This window comes from Sebastes umbrosus, chromosome 4, assembly GCF_015220745.1.
Source record: "Sebastes umbrosus isolate fSebUmb1 chromosome 4, fSebUmb1.pri, whole genome shotgun sequence".
Classification (NCBI taxonomy): Eukaryota; Metazoa; Chordata; class Actinopteri; order Perciformes; family Sebastidae; genus Sebastes; species Sebastes umbrosus.
This window is the reverse complement of record NC_051272.1, coordinates 38,463,833-38,491,452: the sequence shown is the minus strand read 5'-3', so window position 1 is coordinate 38,491,452 and position 27,620 is coordinate 38,463,833. Positions and strand designations below refer to the sequence as shown.

The 27,620-nt window shown below is 42.7% G+C and overlaps 1 protein-coding gene across 5 annotated transcripts in view; it reads right to left on the bottom strand.

Moving 5' to 3' along the window:
• The window catches only part of LOC119486221 (A-kinase anchor protein 13-like), a 163,319-nt gene that overhangs the window by 107,129 nt on the left and 28,570 nt on the right, over nt 1–27,620 (bottom strand). For all 5 annotated transcript variants that reach the window (XM_037766151.1, XM_037766154.1, XM_037766152.1 and 2 more), the window contains exons 2-6: nt 19,157–19,200; nt 9,909–10,083; nt 3,253–3,350; nt 1,120–1,197; nt 1–180 (exon numbers count right to left, since the gene is read on the bottom strand). The exon at nt 1–180 is cut by the window's left edge and continues 22 nt beyond it. In XM_037766151.1, the coding sequence (XP_037622079.1) occupies nt 1–180; nt 1,120–1,197; nt 3,253–3,350; nt 9,909–10,083; nt 19,157–19,189 (564 nt within the window). In that variant the 5' untranslated portion in view covers nt 19,190–19,200. The remainder of the gene's footprint in view (nt 181–1,119; nt 1,198–3,252; nt 3,351–9,908; nt 10,084–19,156; nt 19,201–27,620) is intronic.

Below are 27,620 nucleotides of genomic sequence, written 5' to 3'. Positions count from 1 at the left end.
GGAGACATCCGTACATGTCTCCTTGTGTGTCTCTGTGTCGTGTCCGTCTGTGCCACTGTGTGTCGCTGTGACGGCCGTCTGTCTGTCCACCACTGGTTCAGTCCTCTGGTGGAGCAGGGTAAGGTGTTTCAGGGCCAGGGCCAGGTTCTGATCCATCTTCTCACACTCTTTCAACGGAATCTGACACACACAAAATACTGACAGGTCGTCTCCCCTTCGAAAAACACTTCTTTGCATGCTGTTATTTGAGTCATGTGACATGTCTTACTGCTAGACACAATCTGATTTCATTCAAATCCAATAACAACAATATCAACAATATCAACAAATATCTAGACCAGGGGTCAGCAACCTGCGTCTCTTCAGCTCCTCTCCAGTGGCTCCCTGGGGATTTTTAAAAATGGACATGAATAACTGTTTTTTGTTTACATTTTCATTTTTATTTATCATTGTTGTAGGTCTATGGTACGACGGTACGACGGAGTATTAGGGTCACTTTGAGGAAAAATAATACATCTGAGATTTCCAGAATAAAGTCCTAATATTATGAGAATAAAGTCATAGGTTTACGAGAAAAAAAGTTGTAGTATTATGAAAATAAAGTCAAAATATTATAAAGTAGTAATTTTACGTGATATATTATTTTTTTCTCGTAAAGTTATGACTTTATTCTTGTAATATCACGACGTTTTTCTCGTAAAGTTATGACTTTATTCTTGTAATATTACGACTTTGTTCTCATAATATTCAGACTTTTTTCTCGTAATATTCTGATTTTATTGTGTAAATCTCAGATGTTTTTTCCCTCAATGTGGCCCTAATACTCCGTAGTACATTGTCTCTTTGGCCCTCACTGCATTAGACTTATATACTATATACTTGAGACTATAAACTGTGTTACCTTCATCACAATGATCAAATGATTTGCGGCTCCTGACAGATTTTTTTTGTTGCCTAAAATGGCTCTTTTGATAGTAAAGGTTGCTGACCCCTGGACAAAGATAACCAATGAAGCAGTATTAAAAACATGACAAATACTGTGTAGGCCTCGCCTAAAAAAAGGGACATTTTATATTGAATGGAACACATTTTAGAGCCCTCAAGGTCGTTCCTACTTACTTGTTCATCATCCAATAGTAATGCTTCCTGTGGAGCTATGTTGTCAAGGAGGAAGTGGGCCATGTCCAGAGCCAAGTCCTACACACACATCAACACTGCCATCATTATTCTGGACCACTGTGTGGTTTCAATGACTGACTGATGCATATTCATGACTTCATATGTGCACATCTTCTAATAGCTCAGAGTTCAGGTCTCCCGCTGACGTTCCTAAACATGTCAGGCACCATCAAAGTCTTTTACTTTTTAAAATGATTTCATCAGCTTTTTGGTGTCAACTCGTTATTCTTAAAGGTGCAGTGTGTAAGATCTGGACAGAACTTTGTTTGAAAGATCAGTGTGTAACATTTAGTGGGATCTACTGGCAGAAATGGAATATAATATTAATAAGTATGTTGTATAATCACCTGATAATAAGAAGCGTTGTGTTTTTGTTAGCTTAGAAAGAGCCGTTTATATCTACATAGGGAGCGGGTTCAAACCACCAACAATCATTCCACAGTCAGAGTCACTTCTGACGTTTGGTCTGAACAACAGCTGAACCTTTTCACCACGTCTGCGTGCTTTATGCATTGAATTGCTGCCACACGATCGGCTGATTAGATATTTGCATTAACGAGCAGGTGTACAGATATACCTAATGCCGGGTCCACACCACACCAGAATCCAGCTGATTCTGGTCCTGATTCCTCCAGACGATGGTCAGCAAAGCATTAAACATGTTGAATATTTGCTCAATAATTTAATTTAAATAATTTGCTCATGTTGAATATTTCCGATGGGATGTCCTGTTGTGTGTGGGGAACCCCGAGAACAGACGATGACGCAAAAAGGAAGGACGACCACCGCCGTCATGGCGGCCGCGGCTAATGCATGAGCTGATGCTAAACGTGAAGCGTAAAGTAGTAGTAAGATGGAGCTCAGAGATGGAGGAGCAACTGGTTGATGAGTGGCAACAAATGTGGTTTGTTTTGTGGTGGTCTTGTTATGGTAGTCGATGTTACACGTTGGTCAGGTCACACCGATTACATTACATACCCACCGCCCCCACCTCCATTTTGCTGTTTTTTTACAGAAATAAAACACATTTAGTTAATTTTGACGAATCAGTGGCGTGTTATCAACAGATAGTCGGACGATGAACACTACAAACTGACAGTGAATGCATCCATACGGAGATTTCACACACGGGACGAGAGAGAGTTGAGAGACTGAGAGATGGCGGAGGATTTGGTGTCGAAGCAAAAAGCAAACGCACCTATTTTGCAATATTTCAGATTTAAACAAAATGATATAAGAGAACCATGGCGTTAATGAGGTAATCGCCGCGAGGAGGACGGAGCAGTCACAGCCGGTGAGCACGGTGCAGCGGCGCCAGGTAGGAACCTGCGGCCTCACAGAGAAAGCTCCACCAGAGAGGTCAGACACACCGCCACCTGACGGTAAAGATCAGAGTCAGCGCGCTACACATGTTGACCGTCATCTGTTCTTGTAAAATATCCGGTGTAATCGGTAACCGGTGTTGTCACAAGTTTATTAACCGGTTGGAACATTTCCTCACCGTCACATCCCTACTTTGTGGTTTATTTAATGTGTCTCCATGACTTCATCCATCCATCCTTCATGAATATTCAGTACAAAGTAAAAACTAACATCACTAATTCCTCCTGCCCGTCGTCCGCCATGTTTGTTTACATTAAAGTCACATTTGATAGCGAGATATTTCACGAGATTTCCGTTTTTTTAGTCGGGACTCTTGTTGTTCATGAATGAATCTGCACACTACAGGAAGAAAACTGTTAACTTTAACATGACATGAGGTTATGTGTGGGGCAGCCTTAATACAGCTGCCACTGAGTGCAGAACTCAGGGTTTCTCATCAGCACGGAGACAAAGACATCTTGTTTTAAATCAGACTGTGAAATGAATTATAATCATCCACCAAGGACAACGTCAGGTAGGATCCAAAATACAAAGGCTGCACATCGTCTGCCTTTGTTGCAAATCATTTTCATGTATTTTTCTGGTCAGCTCTGTCCAAACATGCACACATGTTGCAAACAATGGAACCATGACAGACCTGGACCAGGAAGTGTCCAGATGAATGCAGTGAGAGGACTGTGCTGCTGTTACCTGTACGAAGCAGAAGGTCTCCTGGGAGCGTGTGTCGACTGGTCCATCGGGCCGAGCCAAACATAGTGTCACCGAGACCTGCTCACACACATTATGGGCTACACACACACACACACAAGGAAATTATCACTGGTTTTATCTGTATGGTAAAACATCCCATAAATAGGAAAAGTAGCTTAATAAAACAACTTTTTGTCCATCTACACAGATAAATAAACACAAGTGAAGTCTTAAAGACTGTCACAGGGCGGACACACCGGGAACGTCAGCAGCGCGTGGCGGCTGCGTTATCTGTTGTTTTTTATTTGGGCCTCCCTGTTAACAGGTTAGAGCAGCCTAAATGCCCGTCTCAGCTGCGTCTCTTCTAGAGAATAGAGGTCTCGCCTATTTTTGACGGGTGCCGCGCACGTCTCACAGCAACAACAGACAGTGAAAGTGATCTATTGACTGTATATTAACATCATATCAGCTACATTACTACAGTTTCAATGTCTAGACATCTGTAGAATATGTTACAGACAGTGAAGGTGATCTATTGACTGTATATTAACATCATATCAGCAAGATTACTTCAGTTTCGAGGTCTATCTGTAGAATATGTTACGGAGATGAAAAAAAGTAAAGACTTATTTTTAAATCAACACTTCCTGCTTTCATTTAGAAATAAAAGCCCTAAAGCGTTTTTTCTCTGGACAGAATTCCGTCATTTGTTAACACAAGGCTTTTATTCTGAAATATGTGCCGGACAGTGTTCTAGAACATGCAGTGACTTGGAGAGCTCCATGAATGAATATAGTATGGAGTTTTAATTGGGATTATTACTATTATTTACAAATTACCACACGTTTCTTAACCTTTCTCTGTCTAAAATAAATATAAATAATATTTATAATGAAATGAAATGGCCATTAAAAGGCAAAATCTATGTAGAAAGAAAGGGCTGACAGCAGCAGCAGAAACGCAGCAGACATGCAGCTGAAATGCAGCTGGTGTGAACGCCCGACGCGTGTATCACGCAGCCACCACGCTACGCAGCCACCACGCTACGCAGCCACCACTCCACGCCACGCAGCCGCCACGCCACACAGCCGCCACGCCACACAGCCGCCACGCCACGCAGCCGCGACGCTACGCAGCCGCCACGCAGCCGCCACGCAGCCGCCACGCAGCCGCCACGCGCTCCTGACATTCCTGGTGTGTCCCAAGGCTGAGGGATAGATGTGTGTTATTCTGCCACGCACACACGCACGCACGCATGCAAGACTGTCGGATTGCACTTTGTATAGAGTTTATATTTTATATTGTGGAGGGTGTATTTTTTTGTACCGGCGGTATTGTTCTGGGTGTTCTGCTAGTGTGTGTGTGTGTGTGTGTGTGTGTGTGTGTGTGCTGGAGGGGGGGAGTGTGCATGGGACTGCGCTGTGCGCAGGATCCTGGAAGTGTGTGAGTTTTTTTATATGTTGTTTTTATGAGACGCGTATATGACATGAATTTCCCCTTGTGGGATAATAAAGTTGACCTTTGACCTTTGACACGCACACAAACACCGGTACTATCGTTGTGAGGACACTCATTGACATAATGCACTCCCTAGCCTCTTCAGCCAAAGTTATATTTTCCGTGTCCACGTTACGTAAACTGCGTCATCAGAGGGTGTACGCGTACTCTCTGTGCGGATGTCCGCCTACCGCCAATTTGTTTTGACGGTCCCAGAACTGGTGGTCGGCCACTACCCTACGAGTGGCAGCGTAGCCATCTACTGCTTATATGTGGAATGTGTCCTCCAAGTGGACAGTGTAAACACAACTACTAGCACTGCTTGAAGTGGAAAACAATAAGTGCCAGTACTCTTCTTATTCACATGTTGTTGGGTGTGTCGGCCTTCATCAGCAATCTCTTATGACTTATTCCTATTTATTCATTATTTCTTTAAGCATGTTATACTGTATCTGTATTTTATTGTCATATTATTATAATATGTTTTATAATATTTCCTGTGGTATTTGTAGCCTATAGTTGGGTATCATTCAGCTTTTAGGAGCAGATGTTTGCACATATTATACAGAGACACATTCTGAGTTTCTACAGTGAGTAAAAGGTACCAGGATATATTGGGTTTGGGGGTCCTTCTGCAAGAAAAGTTGCAGGTTTCTGACTAAAATCTATGCAATTTTACTTCATTTTGGACCATTATTATGTAAGGGATAATGTACAGCGAGCTGGTCATTGTTGTGAAAGAATCCCCGATAGGGTGATGCTTCCCCCCCGACGGGAACCCATGTGATTATAATAAAGAGGACATTTCTGTAAAGGGTAGACTTGTGGGTACCCATAGAACCCATTTACATTCACTGATCTGGAGGTCAGAGGTCAACGGACCCCTTTGAAAATGGACATGACAGTTTTTCCTCGCCAAAATTTAGCCAAATTTGGAGCATTATTTAACCTCCATGACAAGCTAGTATGACATAGTTGGTACCGATGGATTCATCAGGTTTTATAGTTTCATATGATACCAGTATTTTCACTCTAGCTTTAAAACTGAGCCGGTACAACCTGAAAATTGCAAGTTGCCTTAATGCGTTAAAGAAATTATGTTAAAACACGTTATTATCGCGCTAACTTTGACAGCCCTAGTTTCGATGGAACGTAGTTTGTCGCAGATTATGTTTGTGTTTAACATATCACAAATACGTTTGTGGCAGTCGATGTACTGAGGGCAGAGTGTGATCTGTTTAGTTAGAATGACTTGTATGAGCCGATGGAGCAGATCACCCTCGCTTCTCTGGAGAAACATCTCCCAGTCAGAGAGCTGAAAACACACCCTCAGAATGTATTCAAACCTGAAGATTTTTCTAAAGGATGGTATGTATTTTAGCAGCAGTAATATTTCATTATGATCTGAGAAACCAATCCTGTAATCTGCTGAGGGCTGGTGTAGGAGTAACACCTCCCAGGCTCATAATCCTGCTCACACTGCCATCTGGAGTGAAAATTACAAATGACCTTCTAATGGCATCGGACAAAGGACTTGTCTCTGTACTTGTCTTGTTAGATCTTAGTGCTGCTTTCGACACCATTGACCATCACATCTTATTACAGAGAAATTAACATTTAATTGGCATTAAAGGAACTGCACTAAATTGGTTTAAGTCCTATTTATCAGACTGATCTCAGTTTGTACATGTTAACGATGAGTCCTCCATGCACGCCAAAGTTAGTCACGGAGTTCCACAGGGTTCTGTACTTGGATCGATTCCATTCACCTTATATATGCTTCCCTTAGGCAATGTTATTAGAAAACACTCCATAAACTTTCATTGTTATGCAGATGATACCCAATTATATCTATCGATCAAGCCAGACGAAACAAACCAGTTAACTAAACTTCAAGCATGCCTTAAGGACATAAAAACCTGGATGACCTGCAATTTCCTGATGTTAAACTCAGACAAAACTGAAGTTATTGTACTAGGCCCTGAGCACCTCCGAAACAAATTATCTAATGATATAGTTACTCTAGATGGCATTGCCCTGGCCTCCAGCACCACCGTAAGGAACCTGGGAGTTATCTTTGATCAGGATATGTCCTTTAACTCTCACATAAAACAAACCTCAAGGACTGCCTTCTTTCATCTACGTAACATTGCAAAGATCAGGCACATCCTGTCTCAAAATGATGCAGAAAAATTAGTCCATGCATTTGTTACCTCTAGACTAGATTACTGCAAATCCTTATTATCAGGCTGCTCCAATAAGTCTCTTAAGACTCTCCAGTTGATCCAGAATGCTGCAGCACGTGTACTGACTAGAACTAGAAAAAGAGATCATATTACTCCTGTATTAGCTTCTCTGCACTGGCTGCCTGTAAAATCAAGAATAGAATTTAAAATCGTCCTCCTCACCTACAAAGCGTTAAACGGTCAGGCCCCATCATATCTTAAAGAGCTCATAGTACCCTATACCCCAATAGAGCACTGCGCTCCCAGAATGCAGCAGGGTTACTTGAGGTTCCTAGAGTCTCCAAAAGTAGAATGGGAGCCAGAGCCTTCAGCTATCAAGCTCCTCTTCTGTGGAACCAGCTCCCAGTTTCAGTCCATGAGGCAGACACCGTCTCTACATGTAAGAGTAGGCTAAAGACTTTCCTCTTTGATAACGCTTATAGTTAGGGCTGTCTTTGACCAGCCCCTAGTTAAGCTGCTATGGGCCTAGACTGCCGGTGGACTTCCTATGACACACTGAGCTCCTCTCTCCTTCTATATATATTCATGTCCCATTCATTGTTACTAACTTCATTCTCGCAGGTAACCGTGGAGCGGGGTTACACTTGGAGCGGGGTTATATCTGGAGCGGGGTTACACCTGGATCTGGATGTCTCCGGTATTGTGGCTGCATCTGCTGCCGCGTCTGCTGCCTGCTTGACACCAACTGCTACCATCATTAATTAATTCCGTCTGTACGAGGGACTACCAAGGCTAACGAGGGACTACCAACACTTAGTGACAAAGTGGCAGCCTGGAGAATACCACTTCTCGCTCACTGCCAAAGACATCAAGAACTCCCAGCAAGCATGCTGATGCTGTGGGAACCAACGCACGGTTATCGATCACAGGGACGTCCCACACCAACATACATGGACGTACTGAGGAGAGATGCTGGACAGTGCTGGCGAGCTAGCCAGATGTGTGGTGGACTGAGATAGATGGAAGCTCCGCTTGACAGCCCGTCTGAGGACGACCCAATGATATCAATTCCGATAGTTGTATTATCACTCTTTTACATCCACTACTATTGGTTTTGTTACTATTATTGTGTGTCTCTCTCTCTCTTTCTCCCTCCCCCTCCCTCTCCCTCTCCCTCTCCCTCCCTCCTACCGGTCTCGGCAGATGGCCGCCCACCCAGGGCCCGGTTCTGCTCCAGGTTTCTTCCCAGTAATCGGGGAGTTTTTCCTGGCCACAGCATGCTTGGTGGATACTATTGGGTCTCTAAACTATGGTGTACGGTCTAAGACCTGCTCTATATATCTTGAGATAACTTCTGTTTTGATTTGACGCTATATAAAAAAAATTGAATTGAATTGAATTGGAGGTTTCTACATGCTCTGCCACGCCCCGTACTGTTGTGCAATGCTGCAACTCAGCTGGGTGTGGTCACACATGAGCACACCTACCAGTAATACTGGGTGAGGTGTCAAGTGAAATCCCAGCTCATTATAAAGTCCTGTTCAGACTATGACTAACAGATATGATGTTGTTGTAGAGGCCTGGTGAGGATCAGTGGGTAGTAAGGCGTGATATCCACTGAAGAGTTCATGTCATTGATCTGATCTAGTGGAGATGAACTCAACTTAAACTGTCTAGCAGGTTTCTTAATGCCCCAGACACTCGTGTTCTAATTATTGTCATAATATTTCCATTTCTCTTTCTAGAGTAGTTTTTGATATGTCTATGCTGATGTGTATTGTATTGTTGATGTGTATTTGTTGTATTGCTTTTGTCTACCCCTAGCCTCAGACTGTATATAAGAAGTGGACGTAGTCACCGTGACGTCACCCGTCGGTTTGTGGACTGACGTTTTGAAGCCTCAAATTCAGCATTTTGGCCTCTGCCATCTTGTTTTTTTGCAACCAGAAGTGAAACGAGAGGGTGGAGCTACAGCCAAACGCTGAATGAACATCATGCTGTATTGAGAAGGTTTGAAACTAAAGATTGAGACCATAAACTCATGTTTACAATCAAGTTTACAATCAAGTGAGAAGTAGGCTCATTTTCTCAGAGACTTCTATACACTCCTCGGACCTGAAGGACCTGGAGGACCAGGAGGACCTGGAGGACCAGGAGGACCTGAAGGACCCGGAGGACCTGAAAGACACGGAGGACCTGAAGGACCCGGAGGACCTGAAGGACACGGAGGACCTGAAAGACCCGGAGGACCTGAAGGACACGGAGGACCTGAAGGACCAGTAGGATCTGTGGGACCCGGAAGACCTGGAGGACCAGGAGGACCTGAAGGACCCGGAGGACCTGAAGGACCTGGAGGAGCCCACTGCCCGCTGCCACCAGCACACCAACACTAATTACTATTAATGTTTCATTGAAATGATAATAAATGATTCAATCTTAGAATCTTGACCACAGCATGTGCCAGTTTACATTGTCCATCCATTCATCCCTTCATCCATTCATCCGTCCATCCATTCATTCATGCCTTCATCCATTCATCCCTTCATCCCTTCATCCATTCATCCGTCCATCCATTCATTCATGCCTTCATCCATCCATCCATCCATCCATCCCTTCATCCATCCATCCATCCATCCATCCATCCATCCATCCATCCATCCATCCATCCCTTCATCCATCCATCCATCCATCCATTCACCCCTCAATTTAACACTCCATTCATACCTCCATCATCCATCCATTCATCCCTTCATCCATCCATCCATCCATCCATCCATCCATCCATCCATCCCTCCATCCATCAATTGACCCCTCCATCATCCATTCATTCATCTCTCTTTGTTATTCTTTCATTTCAGAAAATGTCAAAAAGAACAAAAAGACTGTATTAGTTTAGAACTTTGAGAAATAAAAAGCATGCACAAATCCATAAAGTAGAGACAAGTCATTAGTGTGTGTGTGTGCGTGTTGTACCTGGACACACAGCCTGCAGTGTGACGTGGCTGACTCGCAGTGTGCTGGTCAGATGTCTTTGGGTGGATCCTGAGAATAAAAGATAAAACTCCACCTCCTCCTCTTCCTCTTCTCCCTCAGCACGACACGCATCATCATCATCATCGTCGAGCTGAACAGTCAACACACACTCTCCCTGAGAGGGCACACACACACACACACACACACGCACACACACACACACACACACACATAGAGGCAGTGAATACAACTTTAATCACACACCTTAGTCTCACTAATTCACTTCCTACTATCGTTACATATCATACATATCATACATATCATACATATCATACATCTACATACAGCAGTTTCTATCCATCTGATCCACAGCGGTCCCTGAACCACTCGTCTCACAGCCGGCTGCACATAGAGAGCGATGTTAGGTGTCCAGCTCGGAGGACTAAAGGCTGGTTGTGATTAAGATGAGCTTGTAGCTCGTTGTCTACCTCACTACGGTTAGAAAGAGCCCTCGTTGGTGTTTTAACGATGTTTCTCTGATGAGTTATTGATCCAGGAAGTTTGAATCTGTCAATATCTTTCACACTTTACCGAACTATCCAAGTCAGCAAAAGCTTCTGCTGACACTGTTCAGATGCTGTGATGGGCCGATATCCAATGGGAAGCCTTGATGAGCAACGTCATGACAACAACTCTGAGTCATAATGAGGTTTGAGAGATCTGGAACTGTTATTTAGGATAGTCAGAACTGAACTACAGATATCTCTAACTGTCGTTTGGACTAGTCACAATGTAGTTGTACATTTCTCTAATGTTAATTCAGGATAAACAAGCTTAGCTATTAAATGTTAAAACAGCTTGCCATAGGAGACCCGTGTGAAGTTTGTTTTCGTGGACGTCTGTGACGTGTTTCCCATAGTGGTTTTCTTGCCTAAACCACTGCAGACATTTGCGCGTCGTACAAATAACACGTGAAAAGCGGCGTACAAATGACACGTGAAAGCGCTAACATGAGGGCTCATGACATCCATGTCCATGTAATGTTGTGGTATTAATACATCTTCCCGTGAGACCAGGATGGTCATGTGCTCAGAGACACATTGGACCACATTAACAACACAGTGAAAATGTATTTAGTCTCCTATACACATACTGTATAACCCTGAAAACAGAAAAATAACTAATCCACAAACAATAGTGTACGCCATCTGCACGATGTAAAAGGTGCTACAGTATAAACAAGTGCAAGTGACACACGAAGCGGCTGCATCACGTAGCCAATGACACTGAAAGCGTTCCAGTGCCATGCAACATCGACTGGCCTTTATGTGGGCTGGCCCGGGAGCACCCCGGGACAATCAATCAATGGAGAACTGACAATCATTAAGTACATAAGCATACAGTAATTACTACTGGAGTACGTGTTGTGCATAGTTATTGTGATAATAACGTGATAATAACACCTTACTGCAAATTTGTTCTAACGCCACTAATTTCAGTTGCAGAGCTAAACCCAATGAATCCATCGGTACCAACCATGTCACACTAGCTTGCCATGAAGGGGGTTAAATATTTCAAACTTGCGCTAAATTTTGGCAAATTTTGACCAAAAAAACTAGATTGCGGGTACAAGCGGCCGAAATGGGTTTCCTCAGGAAGGTGGCTGGCATCTCCCTTAGTGATAGGGTGAGAAGCTCAGTCATCCGTGACGGATTCGGAGTAGAGCCACTACTCCTTTGGGTTGAAAGGAGCCAGCTGACGTGGTTCGGGCATCTAGTAAGGATGCCCCCTGGGCGCCTCCCTAGTGAGGTGTTCCAGGCACGACCAGCTGGGAGGAGGCCACAGAGAAGACCCAGGACTAGGTGGAGAGATTATATCTCCACGCTGGCCTGGGAACGCCTCGGGATCCCCCAGTCAGAGCTGGTTAAAGTGGCCTGGGAAAGGGAAGTTTGGGGTCCCCTGCTGGAGCTGTTGCCTCCGCGACCCGACCCCGGATAAGAGGTTGAAGATGAGTGAGTGATGAGTGTTTTGAAACACTTCTAAATAATAAGGGAGTTCAGTTCTGTTTTTAAAGACGAATTTGAAAGTGTAAATGACGGTTGTCAGGGTATAAAACCAATGATCTGTTGACCTTTATGAATCAAGACTCCATAATCCATAATCCAATAATGACATGTTTAAATCGAAAATTCAATCGAATCATGGATTTGGAGAATCGTGACACCCGTGTATGGCAATGGCAATTTTATGTATATAGCACGTTTCATTACATGTAAACTCAAAGTGCTTTACATGTAAAGGCAAAATATATAAATAAAGACATAAACATAAGAACATATCAGCATAAACAACAGATATAAGAATACAGTAGTATACACAAGCATACAGCCAATCACACAGCAATAAAAACACACACACACACAGAAGGAATAGGAACAACAGGAACAACAGGAAAGTTTTTAGTTTGCTAATGAATGTGGACACAGTTGTGATGGACCACAAGTCATCAGGCAGCTACAATGGCTGCTTCTCTGTAATCATACATATGACAGTTAAGAAGTTGAACTAATGAGCGGTATAAAGTATAAGACCTGGTTAGCTAGAGACGGCAGGTATGTATGTAGGAATGGTTAAGGCTTGAAAGACACAGAGTAGAGCCTTTGGAGTGTATACAGTATGTGTTGTATGTATGCTGTGAAACATGACACAGCATACACACACTTCTGCTGAACATGCAGTTAAAAGCCTGTTAACAGCCACACCCACACAGGCTAACAATAGCACACAGGAATGTTTCAGATCACACACACACACACACACACACACACACACACACACGGGTTACATTTCTATGGTGTCAAAACACAAGTCTCATAAGTATTGACAAACAAATGTGAAGTTATGTAACTAGTAAAACACAATGCACAGAAAAATGCAGGGTGATTTCTATCTGTGCCTCTAATTTATAACTCTTAAATGATCATATGGAAATCAACTTTTTTCAAAGCAAATATATTTGAGAATCTCCACCTACTTGTGTGGATTCTTTTGAGACTGTCACGATACTTGGGTGCCAATTCCATATGTATTGTGATTTTTAAGTATTGCAATTCGAAATTGCGATTTCTTGAGATTTTTGTTAACTTTTTTACCACTAGACCATGAAGGGAACAAGTTGAATCATCCACTTCTAGGGACTTTTACTTTGTAAAATCTCTAAATGAATCCAGTAGGAATATTTGATTTTCAGCATGTATGTAGTCAGAGATGTCCTGAAGTCAAATATATCAGGATCATTATCAGGAATTATTTATTACATTTATTATCCAGCAAACCCAAAATCAAAGAATAAAGACATTTCCCTCACAGATTAGTGGTATTTTCTGTTTAATTTATAAGGGACATGTAATGTTTTATACTTCTGATGAATTTAATCCATCAATCTTATTTCCATTGATGTATTTTGTAGATACAGTTCCCTTTGTTAACACCTTATTTTGAAAAGTGGACGTAGTCCCACGTGTCTACTTCCTCTAACTTCTCCAAGGTGGTCTCTAGCTCTCCCGTCAGCTCCGTTCTCTTTATCCATCCATGGTCAGCTCCATCGGGGCCGTTTCAATGCAGAGAACACAAATGTCAGTATCTGGGTGCTCTACAGTTGTAGCGTCGGCCCATTTGACCACGGAGACGAGAGCGACAGCCGGCTCCACCACCACGTTACCACCATACGATAACGTTTCCTGTCCGTGACAGAGTTAGCATGCAGCTTTAGCTCTGCTCTGTCTAGCTCTGCTTTTCCTGTCAATGTGTGAAACCCAAAGTGTTTCCATCCTTTACTGGATGTGTAGTGTTTACCACGCTGGATTTAACATGGGAGGGTGCAGGTCGAATCCACGACAACCCTCCAACGTTTTAGACATTCTGAGGTTTGTTTTGGTTGACGGATACAACATCACGTAACTCAGACTACCACAATAAAAGCGGTAACTTCCTTCTACCTCCACATAGACTCAGATGAAGCAAATATATCGATTCTGTCATTAAAACATCTATTTCAAAATTGCGAGACATAGGTGAATCGATCCCCAAGTGAATAATCATAGTCAATGATGATCAGTTTGTGGAGGTACACCGATAAAGAGGGTGGTACTCTAAAGGACAGAGGGGGTCGTATCCTGTACAGATTGTAAAGCCCTCTGAGGCAAATTTGTGATTTGTGATTTTGGGCTATACAAATAAAATTGACTTGACTTGATAAAAACAAACGCTCTGTGCGGAGAAATTTCAGAGAGCAGAGCTGCTGATTCTAAGAACAGACAGGATGGCCATCTGACACATGATGCCTCATAAAGACCATGAATAAAACACCATAAAGTAAGTAGTAATCAGCCCGTAGCCTACTAGTCTGTATGTTTAAAAATGGGCTGTAATATTAAAGGGACTGTTTGTAACTTCTTACAGGTATAAATCTACCGAGTCGTTTTTTTAATTCCACACAAGTTTCAGGTGTGTCAGCTGTTTACTCTAAACATTAATGCACGTACACCTAAGCTGTGGCAGTTATAGATATAGTTCAATTATTAGTTGTATATTTGTTTGTCTCTGTGGCATCAATAAATGCTGCCTTAGCGCCATCTACTGGAGAGCGCTGGGTCTTCCCTACACTTGTGAATTTTGTGTGAGACAACGGAAAACAGTCCAAAAGAATCCACAGGAATCCGTTGAGGTTCACAAATACATTTCCATTTGAAAATGCTAAATTGATGATTTGGAAATGAATATAAGGGGTTGTGGATGTTTTAAGCCGTCTCAAAAGAATCCACACAAGGAGATGGAGATTCACAAATATATTTCCTTTGACATAACTTGACATTTATTTGTGAATACTTATGAGACTGTTACATACATACATACATACATACATACATACATTTCCTGCCTGAGCAGCTACAGGTGCTAGGCTGCTTATGATTTTGGAAACATTCAGGCTAAGCGAACATATCTGGTACCCAGCATGCTGAATTACGTAACAAGTAGGACTGAAACCTTTTAGGGCTGTCAAAGTTAACAAGATAATAACACGTTTTATATATACTGGAAAAACAAAGTTTGTAAACTTGTGTTAGGTGGATTATTTCTCTGTTGTTACAATGCTAATGGTCATTGTATTTTACATCGTTGGAAAGCCTGTTTATTTACCTTCGCAATGATGTCCAACTTGTAAGGATCATGCATTTGTGGGATGAGCAGCACAGCTGATTATGTGGGGAGCGCCCAAGAAAAGTTTGCCAAAATGCTCTGCCAATGGTAAACAGTGTATTCTCATAAGGCTACCAGGAAGCCTGCAATGACTGCCCTTCACCGTCAGGCCCGTTTGCGCTGGTGTCGACAACACAGACAATGGAACCTGAACATGTGGGGGAATGTCATGTTCAGTGATGAGTCCAGGTTCTGTCTGCCAACGTTGGATGGCAGGGTCAAAGTATGGAGACGACGTGGAGAACGCTATGCTGATTGTTGCACCGATGGAGTAACAGCTTTTGGTGGGGGCAGTGTCATGGTGGGGGGCGGCATCTCCCTCACTGGCAAAACAAGGCTTGTCATCATTGAAGGCCATCTCAATGCAGTGAGATATCGGGATGAGATTCTGCAGCCAGTGGCGATCCCATATCTCCACAATCTGGGCCCTAACTTCATCCTCCAAGATGACAACGCTCGCCCCCACAGAGCTAGGGTTATCACAGACTACCTCCACAATGTGGGAGTAGAAAGAATGGAATGGCCTGCCAAGAGTCCAGACATCAACCCAATTCAACACTTGTAGGATCAGCTTGGGCGTGCTGTACGTGTTATAGTGACCAACACAACCTCGTTGGCTGACCTGCAACGAATCCTGGTTGAGGAATGGAACGCCATCCCACAGCAACGTGTGACCAGGTTGGTGACCAGCATGAGGAGGAGGTGCCAGGCTGTTGTGGCTGCATATGGATCTTCCACCGCTACTGAGGCTCCTCACAGTGTATTAAATGAATAAAGTGTAAAATTGCCAATATGTCTTGTTTGTTCCTTGTTACTGAAAGAGAGTTCAATCATCCAATCCACCAAACAACTCAAAACAAGAGTCAACACCAACAGGAGAATACACTGTTTACCATTGACGGAGCATTTTGGCAAATTTTTCTTGGGCGCTACCCACATAATCAGCTGTGCTGCTCATCCCACAAATGCCTGATCCTTAGAAGTTGGACATCATTGTGAAGGTAAATAAACAGGCTTTCCAACCATGTAAAATACAATGACAATTTGCATTGGAACAACAGAGAAATAATCCACCTAACACAAGTTTCCGAACTTTGTTTTTCCAGTATACTATATACTGTATGCACGCACGCACGCACGCACGCACACACACACACGCACAATGTCATTGTGACTTAACTTTAACAATGCAAGACAAACAAAAATAATGCAAGAGTTAATCTACTGATAATAACATAAGGAAATGTTAATAGTAGAGATAATCTATAAATAACAACATAGAAAGGAGATGGTGGTAAGTATGAGTACATTTATAGATGTATATCTGTCTGTGTCTGACTGGTCAACTGGTTGTCTCTTTTGTTGTGGCAGGAAGTGACATATTTAGCAGCCAACGTCACACATTCTTTCTTTTCCCCAGAATAAGGGCTAATTCCTCCCTTTCTGTCAGACTACAGGGCATTTGGGGCGCATGCGCACACAGCGACCGGCAGCAGTAGCGGTGGTGGTGTGCGCTTGTTTGATTTTCTTTTATCATTTTTTTGTACTTCAAGGTTTCATCTTTTTTAGTGATTTAGTATGTGGGGATGTGTGTGTATATTGTCTTATTGCGATGAGATGTTGTTGTTGCTACAACGGCAAAACCAACTGCCCCTCGGGGACAAATAAAGGTCTTGAACTTGAACCTGAACTTGAACTTTTCTTTTTCAAATTTTGGAGAGAATTACAGTACGGACACTACCAATGATAGTACTTTGGATAATGTCAGAACAGAATGCAACAACAGCTCTGCTCATTATCGTGGCCAGAGTACAGAACCCTGATGTGGGTCTGTGTGGTCAGCAGGACAGAACACCAAAACATATCTTTTAATGAATGGTTTAACCGAACCACAGATATGATGTTATCACTTTCTCATCTGAGTATGCTTGTGCACGCACACACACACACTCCCAGAGAGAGAGAGACAAAAAGAGAGCAACACAAAGTACAACACTCGAGGACATGAGACAGTCTTACACGGATGTATATCTGAAGACCTGCACTGATGGGAAAAGCAGAAAGAGAGAAGAGTTCCCAGTATCACAGATGACCTCATCCATTTGTCCTCACACACGTTGGCACAGTTAGCATTCACCACATGCACTCTTTCACTTGGTGGAGTTTATACCTTGTTCACAATGCCAAATTACAAGCCGTGCGCTAAATGCAAACATCAGCATGCTCACAGTGACAACATGCTGATGTTTAGCAGGTATAATGTTCACCATCTTAGTTTAGCGTGTTAGCATGCTAACATTTGCTAATTAGCAGTAAACAAAAAGCACAGCTAAGGCTGATGGGAATGTCATTAGTTCTGCAGGTATTTGGTAATAAACCAAAGTACTGGACACATTCAAATGTTGACCTGATGATGGCGCTACTTACAAGTTATTCAAATTCATCCTGACCGAAAAATAAATGTCTGAACCAAATCCATCTAATAGTTGTTGAGATATTTCTGGCTGAACCAAAGTCCAACGGCGCCTTGGGTCAGGACGGCGTTATCAGCTGTAACTGTTGTATGAGCGCAGTGCAGATTGGCCAGTGGGGCCACGCTCACATGCATTAACATGCACTAAAAGGCACAAACGGCACAACAGCCGGCCCGGCTATGTCAACAAAGCACAGAGAAGCTTGGATTACAGAGCACACAGAGGGAGAGTGACTTCATTCTCTGCTCAGGTAGACATTACTGCTCTATTCATATCGCTATATTAAAGGTATAATATGAAAGAATTTCCCAAAAACAATGTATAGACCATAAAAAGTAATCCTTCTCAATCATCACTTACGCCCCACTAGAAGTGTGTGGTGGTGTCTGTATCTACAAAGACCCTGCCCTCTGCCTGGATTTTCTCTAATTTTGCTGTATTCGGGATGTTTCTGGACTTTTTGGCACCACATGGGATTGTAACCCCCAGCCAATAACAGCGCGCAGAATGTGCAGCCCATTCAGGTCGTCAAATATCGCCACTTTGTCACACCCCTTGGCCTCTGATACCGAGGCACCTGTCCAACAAATCTGTAGCTCTGTCAGATAAAAAGCGGCCATATTTGACGGATGAGAATGGGTTTGTTATATCATTGTGAGTTTCCCCGGGGTCCTCTCTCCCTCCTCTGCTGTGTGCCACTAGGGAACGCCATCGATGAACAGTGAACGAAAATTACGTTATATTTCTCTGATTCACTGCTTTCTTTGCATTAACGCCGCTCCCTCCCTTCATTCACGCTATAGCTCGCTCCACCATCGCTGCTCTCTTTCTCCCTCGCTTAGCTCGTTGAGAAGATTACATTTGTACGTGGAACATAGCTAAGATAGCTAGCTAGCTAGTGTTGTTGACGTATATTGTGCGAGATGAGAGTGTGACTTTTTTTACTTGTAAAATGATCTTTTAAATTGACAAACATCAACTGTGTGATTCATGGCGTAATTCAAATGGGATCAAAACATATTTGTCTCTTGCCTTTGACTACCGTACATTTATTTATCCGAATAAGGTCCCATGGGGTCCACCAGAAGGGGCGGGACTTTGACTCTCTGTAGTCCTTCAATGTATTCATGTTCTGTACAGTTCAGTCGTTAAAATAGAAAGGGAATACTGAAATACATAATCATAGTCCTCCCTTTGATTTCAACAAGAAAAGTATAAACCATTCAAATACTACACACCTTTCTAAATGCTAACAGGTCCTTTCATTTCCTCACACAGAGAAATGATGCAGATATGCATTGCAGTGCTAACATAGAAGGCTAACCCTAGCCACTAGCAGTGGTTCACAGACTTAAACTATTGCTTTTAGATAAATAACTTGCAACAGGAACCTTAGAATGTGTCATGATACTTGTTATTACCGTGCAGCAGTAGATAGTTATATAGCAGAACATGTTGCAGCATTTGAGTGTGAAAATATGGCTTATAATGATGCTGTGTAATGAGGATACTTACATAGAGTGGAGCTTGTTGGGGATTCAGTTTCATGGTGCTGGACTCTAGAAGAAAAAGAGGTGAGATGTGAGCATTCATTCCACAGGAGGCAATATGTGAAAAACAAGAATGAATGCTCTCCAAAGCAGGAGCAAGAAAACAAACCAGAAGGAAGGAAATACTAAATAGACTTCCAACACAATACAAGTAATTCTATTAATGAGTTCACTTTTTAACACAAGACACACAAAATGGACAATTCTACAGTGGCCCTGAAGGGTCAATACACTGCAACTTGCAAACACAGGCAGGTAGACAAAACAAAAGCTACCTTCACCTTCACTTTCAAGTTGACTATGGGGGACGTAACCTGCCAAAATAAAAAATAAATTAATTAATAAATAAATGACTTGATAGCTAAATAAATGTCATTAAATTATTATTATTTATTAAAAATAAATGTAGCTATTAATTAATTGATAAAATGTCACATAAATTGATATTTCTGTTTTAATTTCCTTCTTAATTTATTTATCTTTGTATTAATTCCCATATTTATTTACTCCCTTTTATTTATGTATGTAATTATTTATATTCATTTTAATTAATTGAATTAATGCAAAAATAAATAAATACAAAATAAATGAATTTAAAAATTAATCAAATTCAATACATAAATAAAAGGGAAAATTAAACAGAAGAGTAAATAAATAAGGGAATTAATACAAAGATAAATAAATAAAGAAGGAAAATAAAACATAAATATCAATTTGTGTCACATTCTATCAATTAATTAATAGCTACATTTATTTTTAATATTATTTGTGCTACATTAAATGACATTTATTTATTAATCAAGTAATTTATTTATTCATTGTTTTATTATATATCTTGGCAGGTTCCGACCTCCATAGATGACAACACATGAGCAGCATTTAGAACTAGAATGGCACTCGAAGAGCGCAGACTTCCGCCAAGGTGCCTGACTTTAAAAACAGATCACAGCTCACAGCTGGCGGTACCGTGAGGTGGTCGGCTTATTATTAACACGGTGTGTTTCCGTGTAACGTATCGGCAGATGCCTCTCTCATTCAGCAGCCTTCTTATGCCTGTAAAATGTTTCACTACTTTGTCTGTCATCCCGTCATCTACCGCTTTGTTCTTTCTCACTGCGGACGGCCAGCAACAGCCGCACACACATCCACACACGTATCTCTCTGCTCTCAGAAGAAGGAGGAAGAAGGCGGGGTCATGCGTCATCAACGCGTCATCAGTTACACTGTGCATGTGTTATACCCTGTGGTCTTAATGCTCAGGCTGATCGGAATCCTTAAAAATATTCCTGAATCCGGATCATGATCCCGATCCCCACCAAAACCGAATGGATTGTTCATTGTGCCACACCCCATCCCTCCAAAAAATGTCATTCTAATCCATCACAGACTTTTGGAGTAATCCTGCTAACAGACAAACCAACAAACCAACAAACCAACAAACAAACCAACAAACCAACAAACCAACGCCGATGAAAACATAACCTCCTTCCTAGGCCTTCGGCCTTGGCGGAGGTAAAAAACAAAGAGAGAAAAAAACGAATGCAAGTTGCACAGAACACGAAGGAAATTGATTAATTGCTTACTAATATAAATAACGGTACACAATATCTGAATGATGCAATCAGAATATTAAAATTAATGTAAACTTACATAGTGTTTCTGTTTTTGGTTTTGTTTTCTAAATGCACAATTTAGGAAGATGTTTGCTTCAGTAACTTTTTATTTATCTATTTGCATGTTAAGTTGCAGTGTTGAGCTCTCAGGGCCACCGTACAAAGAAACAAGAGACTCTGCATCTGCAGCAAGCCTCCAGGAAGAGCGCCGGTCGTTGATCCTAATGTTCGTAGTGGCCAAACGACGATACTACACCTTCTGTGTCCGTCACGTGATGCCATTTGGCCCAAAAAGACTTTAGCCCATAGACTTACATTGGGAAAGAGACGTCTGTAACTCAGAGGGTCATTTATTTTGAGGTGAATCAACTCCCCAGTATGAACACTCTAATAGTCCTTATTTAAATCATTAGGTCCTAAAAGTAGGAAAATGCACTAATAGCTAAATCCAGAGTTATTTCCTTAATCCGTTCATGTGAATGAGACCCAGACCGAGGCTGGAGCGAGGGATGGGAGGAGGAGTTAAAGGAGCGAGGGCTGGGAGGAGGAGTTAAAGGATTGAGTATTGAGAGGAAGAGTTAAAGGAGCAAGGGGCTGGGAGGAGGAGTTAAACGAGCGAGGACCGGGAGGAGGAGTTAAAGGAGCGAGGGCCGAGAGGAGTTAAAGGAGAGAGGACCGGGAGGAGGAGTTAAAGGAGCGAGGATTGAGAGGAGGAGTTAAAGGAGCGAGGGACGGGAGGAGGAGTTAAAGGAGCGAGGATTGAGAGGAGGAGTTAAAGGAGCGAGGGACGGGAGGAGGAGTTAAAGGAGCGAGGATTGAGAGGAGGAGTTAAAGGAGCGAGGGATGGGAGGAGGAGTTAAAGGAGCGAGGACCGGGAGGAGGAGTTAAAGGAGCGAGGGCCGGGGAGGAGGAGTTAAAGGAGCGAGGGCTGGGAGGAGGAGTTAAAGGAGCGAGGGCCGGGAGGAGGAGTTAAAGGAGCGAGGGATGGGAGGAGGAGTTAAAGGAGCGAGGGCCGGGGAGGAGGAGTTAAAGGAGCGAGGGCTGGGAGGAGGAGTTAAAGGAGCGAGGGATGGGAGGAGGAGTTAAAGGAGCAAGGGATTGGGAGGAGGAGTTAAAGGAGCGAGGGCTGGGAGGAGGAGGAGGAGTTAAAGGAAACTCTACTGCTCCTGCTCTATGGCCCGATGGATGAGGAAGATCACCGGGTACTTTATCACTCGGCACTCGAGCCATTTTATCTTCATGCTCCACTGAGACACTCCGATAGGAATGAACGGGGCCCCGCCTCCGACGCTGTATCCACTTCTCTTTATACATCCATAATCTGCAGCAGCAACATTTGACATGTACTCTGATGAAAGGAAGTGGACAGAGTTTCATACAGACACTCCTCTTTCCATTGAAACATCACAGAAAGCCTGTAATACAGGTTAGATGTCGTTAATGTGGGGCTATTTAGCAACATATCTACTTCTTTACTGATGTCAGTGTAGCCAAACCTTTTAAGGTGTGCTCTGCTCTTGTTATGCGAACACAAAATACTGACTTAAAGTTCCTACACACCACATGACAGGTGTTTCATATATTCTGGCTGTCTAGATCTCTGTGCAGGTTGACATGCAGGGATACGCACGAGGAACTGACTGTATTTATCAAACAGACGCAGCAGACTGGAGTCACAGTTTGTATTATTTGTCTGCAAGGTGCATTAATGTTCAGAGTAAACAGCTGACACACCTGAAACTTGTGTGGAATTAAAAAAATTACCCGGTAGATTTATACCTGTAAGAAGTTACAAACAGTCCCTTTAATATTACAGCCCATTTTTAAACATACAGACTAGTAGGCTACGGGCTGATTACTACTTACTTTATGGTGTTTTATTCATGGTCTTTATGAGGCATCATGTGTCAGATGGCCATCCTGTCTGTTCTTAGAATCAGCAGCTCTGCTCTCTGAAATTTCTCCGCACAGAGCGTTTGTTTTTATCAAGTCAAGTCAATTTTATTTGTATAGCCCAAAATCACAAATCACAAATTTGCCTCAGAGGGCTTTACAATCTGTACAGGATACGACCCCCTCTGTCCTTTAGAGTACCACCCTCTTTATCGGTGTACCTCCACAAACTGATCATCATTGACTATGATTATTCACTTGGGGATCGATTCACCTATGTCTCGCAATTTTGAAATAGATGTTTTAATGACAGAATCGATATATTTGCTTCATCTGAGTCTATGTGGAGGTAGAAGGAAGTTACCGCTTTTATTGTGGTAGTCTGAGTTACGTGACGTCATATCCGTTCCGTATCCGTCAACCAAAACAAACCTCAGCGAGCTGAAACTAGAAAGTCTAAAACGTTGGAGGGTCTTCGTGGATACGACCTGCACCCTCCCATGTTAAATCCAGCGTGGTAAACACTACACATCCAGTAAAGGATGGAAACACTTTGGGTTTCACACATTGACAGGAAAAGCAGAGCTAGACAGAGCTGTGCTAAAGCCGCATGCTAACTCTGTCACGGACAGGAAACGTTATCGTATGGTGGTAACGTGGCGGTGGAGCCGGCCGTCGCTCTCGTCTCCGTGGTCAAATGGGCCGACACTACAACTGTAGAGCACCCAGATACTGACATTTGTGTTCTCTGCATTGAAACGGCCCCGATGGAGCTGACCATGGATGGATAAAGAGAACGGAGCTGACGGGAGAGCTAGAGACCACCTTGGACAAGTTAGAGGAAGTAGACACGTGGGACTACGTCCACTTTTCAAAATAAGGTGTTATCAAAGGGAACTGTATATACAAAATACATCTATGGAAATCAGATTGATGGATTAAATTCACCAGAAGTATAAAACATTACATGTCCCTTATAAATTAAACAGAAAATACCACTAATCTGTGAGGGAAATGTCTTTATTCTATGATTTTGTGGTTGCTGGATAATAAATGTAATAAATAATTCCTGACAATGATCCTGATATATTTGACTTCAGGACATCTCTGACTACATACATGCTGAAAATCAAACATTCTTACTGGATTCATTTAGAGATTTTCCAGAGTAAAAGTCCCTAGAAGTGTATGATTTAGTATGACTTTAGTTAGAAATGGTCTAGTGGTCCTGGAGTGATTACTGAGAGATGTCAAGTCATTGCATAAGTGTGAGCTAAAGAAGCCGAGTCATTCTTTAGTCCTGCTTGAAGACTTGCAGTCAGTGCAGGGTGAGAGGCAGCATGTCATGTACATGAAGTCAGCAGTGAGTCTGACTCATTCTAATTAGAGACATCATGTCATAAAGACCAGCCGGGGTCACCCCCTCACCCAGCTCCTCTACATGCACTGATGTGGTTGGCCCGTTCATGGACAGGAAACAGGAAGTCAGAGGAAAACAGAGGAGCCTTACAAGTCCTCCTCACACACTCACAGGAGAAAACAATCCTTCCTCTCAGAACACACACACACACACACAGTCTGATAGAGGCAGACAAAAGCTTAGTCCAACACACAGGCAGACAGACAGATGCCTGTCAGACATGAGTCTGCGTGGTGTATTTACACCCTGTCTACAGTGAGAGAACCTTTGTCACTTTGCATGTTCTAACAGTGAGATCTTTCAGCCGTGACGTACTCACAAACAGACTTCCGTTCGGTATGTTTATGAATCGTACTGTGGGCTGTAATGCACGACACTTGCACCTAAACACACACACACACACACACACACACACACACAATAACCAGCATAATATTGGATCAAATTTTATTTCTATGAAATCAGTAGATTCACAGAAACAGGGGAAGAATCTAAGACAGCTGGTGAACCTGAACTTTGAGGTATATAGTGGAGGAAGCCATCATATTATTTGATGGAACTCTGCTCTGCTGGAGTATGAACTGCTCACCAAAGAGTCAATCAGCTGACAGGAGTGGACGGTACAAATACCTGCCATTGAATTAACTGTGTGGGAGAATATCTAGTGAAGGATCAGTGGTCGTTTGTGCAGAAATAACTGCTGCAGCTCCTCCAGACCAACAGAGGTTTCCCGTGTCTTGTGAAGTGACGGGGCTCCGCAGAGAGAAACGTTATCGTCTCTGACCAAAACTCCGGCGTCTCCCCTGTTCCCTCCGGCCGTGGTCGGGAGGCTGAGGCAGGAAAAGCCAACACTAGGATCAGCATTGATTCATGGAGAGACCTTCGTCTGGTCAGCTAACATTACTGCTAAGCAGCTGAAATATAGAGTGATATTGTGCTTTTAGCTGACGTGTGTCTCCTCACTGTGTTGAGCGATGCTCGTTCATGTCTATGTAGAGCGAGCACAAGCGCGAGCAACAGGACGTTGACTATCATTGACTTAATGGCCACAGGTGTCGCTGTTAACAAGACATTTCTGATTCTTACAAACAGTCCCTTTAAGTGAGAATCTGTTCAGCCATGAACGAAGTCAAACTGTAAGATGAGATAGCAGCAGGACATCTAGGGATGTTCCTAGCCACGTTTCCACTGCAGGTACTTTCCTCCAGAACCCAGAACCTTTTGAGAAACTCTTTGCGTTTCGCCCGCAGGGACCAGGGTCTAAAATAAGTTCCGGGGACCTTTTACCAACCAAAAAGGCCCTGGTCGGGACTGCTACTTTTGTGGTGGAGTCTAAAAGTAAGAATACACTCACCAAACAGTACAAAATGTGCACAATTTAATCATAAATACATTGGTTGTATAGATATTAGGGCGGTCAAAGTTAACACAATAATAACGCTATTGACACAAATTAACACCACTAAGTTCTTTAATGCAATAACATGCCTTGTGATTTTTAAGTTGTAGCAGCTCAGTATTAAATACTGGTATCATATGAAACTAGAAAACCTGATGAATCCATCGGTACTAACCATGTCATACTAGCTCGTCATGAAGGTACCCAGATGATCCGGGTACTTTATCACTCGGCAGTCCAGACATTTTGTCTTCATGCTCCACTGAGACACTCTGATAGGAATGAACGGGAGCCTCCGACACTGTATCCACTTCTCTTTATACATCCATGCCATAGAGCCTTGGTGCTAGTGTGGCTAAAACTGAACATGTGCTTTATTGTGTAGCATTCAATTGTATAAGTGAAACTACTACAGTGATAACTCAGTGTATAGTATTAACAACATGTCACCTTCCGGTTGGTGTCTGGCTTTCACTATTCATGGGATGTCTTTACCCAATTTATCCCAGGGTTGCCTTCCATTAACTTTGAACAAGAGAGCAGCATGTAATTAATACTCAGGAAATCAAAAGATGCACCGTGATCTCCAAACACGGACGGACGACTGATGACACATTTGGTCTTGGAATGCAGTATGTGAATAGAGACGGAGGAGGAGGTTCAGTCACTAAAGGACATTAAGCATGAGGCATTAAGATGACTAAAGTTTACAGCATCAGATCCTCTCGTCCTTCTGTCTGTCTGGCTGTAGAGATAATCCCCCCCCCCCCCAAATGTATGTATGTGTGTGTGTGTGTTTGGAAGCATGTGCCTGCTACTTAGCCCACCCACCCCCCATCTCACAGCAGGGGTTCATTTGAGATCAATCTGTTTCCAAAACCCACTTCTAGTGAACCCAGGCTCACTCCCTAGTAAACAGTCCCAGCTGACCGTGAGCCCTTCACATGCTGTCAACTCCATTAACTACTATTTACTATTACTATTAACAACTACAGTATGTGTCTTTATACTGCTGCCGCTGTATGGTGTGTCCTGTCGGGTTAATCCTGTCATGTCACCTGATGTATGAAGTTCTGTCCACACCTGTTATGTCTCGTTTCACTAAATATTAGGGCTGTCAAAGTCAACGTGATAATAACGCCTATAACGCTCTATAAGCCTACGTCATCCAAAGCTGGCCCACCCCACTTCAAAACTCATTCCCCCGCTGCCCGGCAGCCATGTTGAGATCAGTTGAGGAAATACCAAGCACCGCCCACCAGCCGGAGCACAGCCAATAGGAACGCTCTCTCTCTATGAAATGACCTGTGATTGGTCAAAGTCTCCCGTCACGGGCTAGATGTTCTAAAGCCTGAAAACAGAGCCATGAGGAGGAGCAGAAGTCTAGTTTTCTCTCAGAACACTTGAATTACAAAATGCTGAAAGGTTATTATGGGATTTTTGCCCACTGATGATAAAAACATTCTGCCTACTGAAGCTTTAAACTCAAAGAACAATCTTTTATTAAACCTAACCAAGTAGCTCTGTTGCTTAACCTACGGGATGCCAAAGGGTCCTGATCGAGCGTCTGTGTATGTTGAGTTGGGAATGAGACTGGGTTGTCTCATACTACGTTCCCTTTACGCTCGACCATTGTCCTTTGGATTCAGGTGCGGGACTGCAAGAGGGTGGAATTACAATATGCTGAAAGGTTATTATGGAATTTTTGCCCATTGACGCCAAAAAGTCTCTGCCTACTGAAGCTTTAAATACTTGACTAATCTCCCTTTATGGTGCATTTTGAACATATAAAAATGTGTGATTAATTTGTGATTAATTGCAATTAATATTTTTTAAATAAACTTAAAAATCTAAAAAATATATTATTGTCTTAAAAGCACAAAAAATCTGAGAGAGACAGACACAGACAAGTGACATGTGAAAGAAAAAAGGGACTAACCGGGTGGGGAAGTCTTGGACACAGGTCATGAAGGTTCCCTGAATAGTTTGATGAGGATGAGCATGATGTGAGTCACATGCTAGGCCTTCACAGACACATTAATAGCTTTATTACTTCTGCCTCTATGTCCAGAGCTGGCAGTAAAGAGAGGCACAAATCTTTCAT